This window comes from Sinocyclocheilus anshuiensis, unplaced genomic scaffold (assembly GCF_001515605.1).
Source record: "Sinocyclocheilus anshuiensis isolate Anshui unplaced genomic scaffold, SAMN03320099.WGS_v1.1 scaffold469, whole genome shotgun sequence".
Classification (NCBI taxonomy): domain Eukaryota; kingdom Metazoa; phylum Chordata; class Actinopteri; order Cypriniformes; family Cyprinidae; genus Sinocyclocheilus; species Sinocyclocheilus anshuiensis.
In genome coordinates this window covers 1,674,995-1,676,941 of record NW_015537995.1, presented here as the reverse complement: position 1 = coordinate 1,676,941, position 1,947 = coordinate 1,674,995, and the positions used below count along the sequence as shown (strand labels likewise).

Sequence of the window (1,947 nt, the reverse complement as noted above, 5' to 3'; positions counted from 1 at the left end):
AAGTATACAATTTTGGAAGATGTAGGAAAGATGAGGTGATTTTAAATAGATTACAATTTGGGCACACAGGACTAAATGCATCACTATACAAAATAGGTAAACATATTACAGGTAAATGTGCTTTTTGTTGGGTAATAGAAACCGTTGAACATGAGAATTAAAATTATAAAGAATTTAAATGGTAATAATAAAGAAAAAAGAATATAAACTGGATATTAGGAAAAGGATTAGGAGAAGGTAGTAATCAAAGAATAGTAATGGAATATATAGTAGAAACAGGATTAAATAAACGAATTTGATAGTTAAATAAATAAATAAAGCAAAGGAATAGGGGAACACACAAGCTGGGTTTTTTGGCATGGGAGCTGAACACGCAGCAGCCAGAAATACAGCTTGGGTGAGCCCGAAATAAAATTAACAATTAAAAAATAAATAAATAAAATATGAATAGAGGCGGGACTATCATCCATGTATGATTAGAAACAGTTGGTGGCGGTATGTGCCTATGGTGCAGAATACGCCAAAAAATTCCAAAGAAGAAGAAGACGTACTACGCTGCGCACGTCATGACGCCATTGCTTTCAGCGCCAGGGAAAAAAATGGCGGCTGTGCAAGATGCACCGATGGAGCTGGACGCAGAGAAAGAGACAAAGCCAGAAATCCTCAGCGATGGGACGTCAAACCTCTCGGGGAACACAGCGAGCGGGACGCTGTCATCACCGCCCCTCACCGCCGGCGGAGCCCCGAAGCAGGAGGACCAGCAAACTTTGATCGCAGTTCTGCAGTTTCTAAGGCGGAATAAACTGACGGAGTCGGTGGAGATCCTGCGGCGGGAAGCCTGTTTAGAAGACCAGGAGGACTCACAGACTCTCGATGGCAGCGGAGGAGGGAAGGGTGACGGGGATGGAGGGGATGCAAACTCTCTGCTCAGCCGGGTGTCCATCGCATCAGCAGCCGCCCCCCAAAGCACACTGACTCCCATCCCAGTCAAGAGTGAGTGTCGCCTACGACTTCTAATTGATGATATTTACCATGCAATGTATGTTTAATAAGTAAAGTAAAGGTGTATTGCACCTTTTAAATTGTTAAGACAGTACAAAATCAGCTTTATGCTGGTCTTATGTCATGCAATGTTGTAGTTTCTACAAAAGTTTAGTTGCATCAACAATATAGCCCTCCATATAGTCTTGTTTTTATATATACACATATAGTTTACAACGTATTTTACTGTCATTCCACATGCACTTTGTTATGGTTAGTTATGGTTACATTAAGATGCTGGATTTGTTTTTTTTAAGTTAAAATAGAAAAATAAACATTACTGTAATATAACTATGTTACTGTAATTACTATAAATAGTACTAAGTTACATGCATCACAATGTAAGCAGAATTATTATAGTTAACTAAAACTAAAACCGTACAAAACATTTCCGTTACTTTTCTTGGAATAAAGTTAAGCAGCACAACTGTTTCTAATAATGATAATAAATCAGCATATTAGAATGATTTCTAAAGAATCATGTGACACTGTAGACTGGAGTAATGAAGCTGAAAATTCAACTTTGCATCACAGGAATAATTACATTTTAAAATATATTAAAATAGAAACATTTATTTTAAACTGTAATATTTCACAATATTATTTGTTACTGTGATTTTGATCAAATAAATGCAGCCTTCATGAGCATAAGAGACTTTAAAAGCTTTAAAAGCAATTCAAAGCAATTCAACTTTTGAAAGTGTCTATATATAGACAAAAACAGAATCAGTTAAAAAAAGTGGAACTAGCAAACAAAAACTGCCCAACTGCACAATTATTAACATTTTAAATAAAATTGAAATTAAAAATATCTAATTAAAAATGTACACATTTATTCTGTATATTAATAAGGTATAGTAAAATTTCAATACTAAAAATTACACGGGTATATATTTAGTATTTTAA

The 1,947-nt window shown here is 35.3% G+C and overlaps 1 protein-coding gene across 1 annotated transcript in view; it reads left to right on the top strand.

Annotated features, from left to right (window-relative positions):
- The first annotated feature begins 521 nt into the window (after window positions 1-521).
- The window catches only part of LOC107676012 (transcription initiation factor TFIID subunit 5-like), a 15,024-nt gene continuing 13,598 nt past the window's right edge, over window positions 522-1,947 (top strand). The window contains exon 1 of the mRNA XM_016470534.1: window positions 522-993. Coding sequence (XP_016326020.1) covers window positions 567-993 — 427 coding nt within the window. The 5' untranslated portion in view covers window positions 522-566. The remainder of the gene's footprint in view (window positions 994-1,947) is intronic.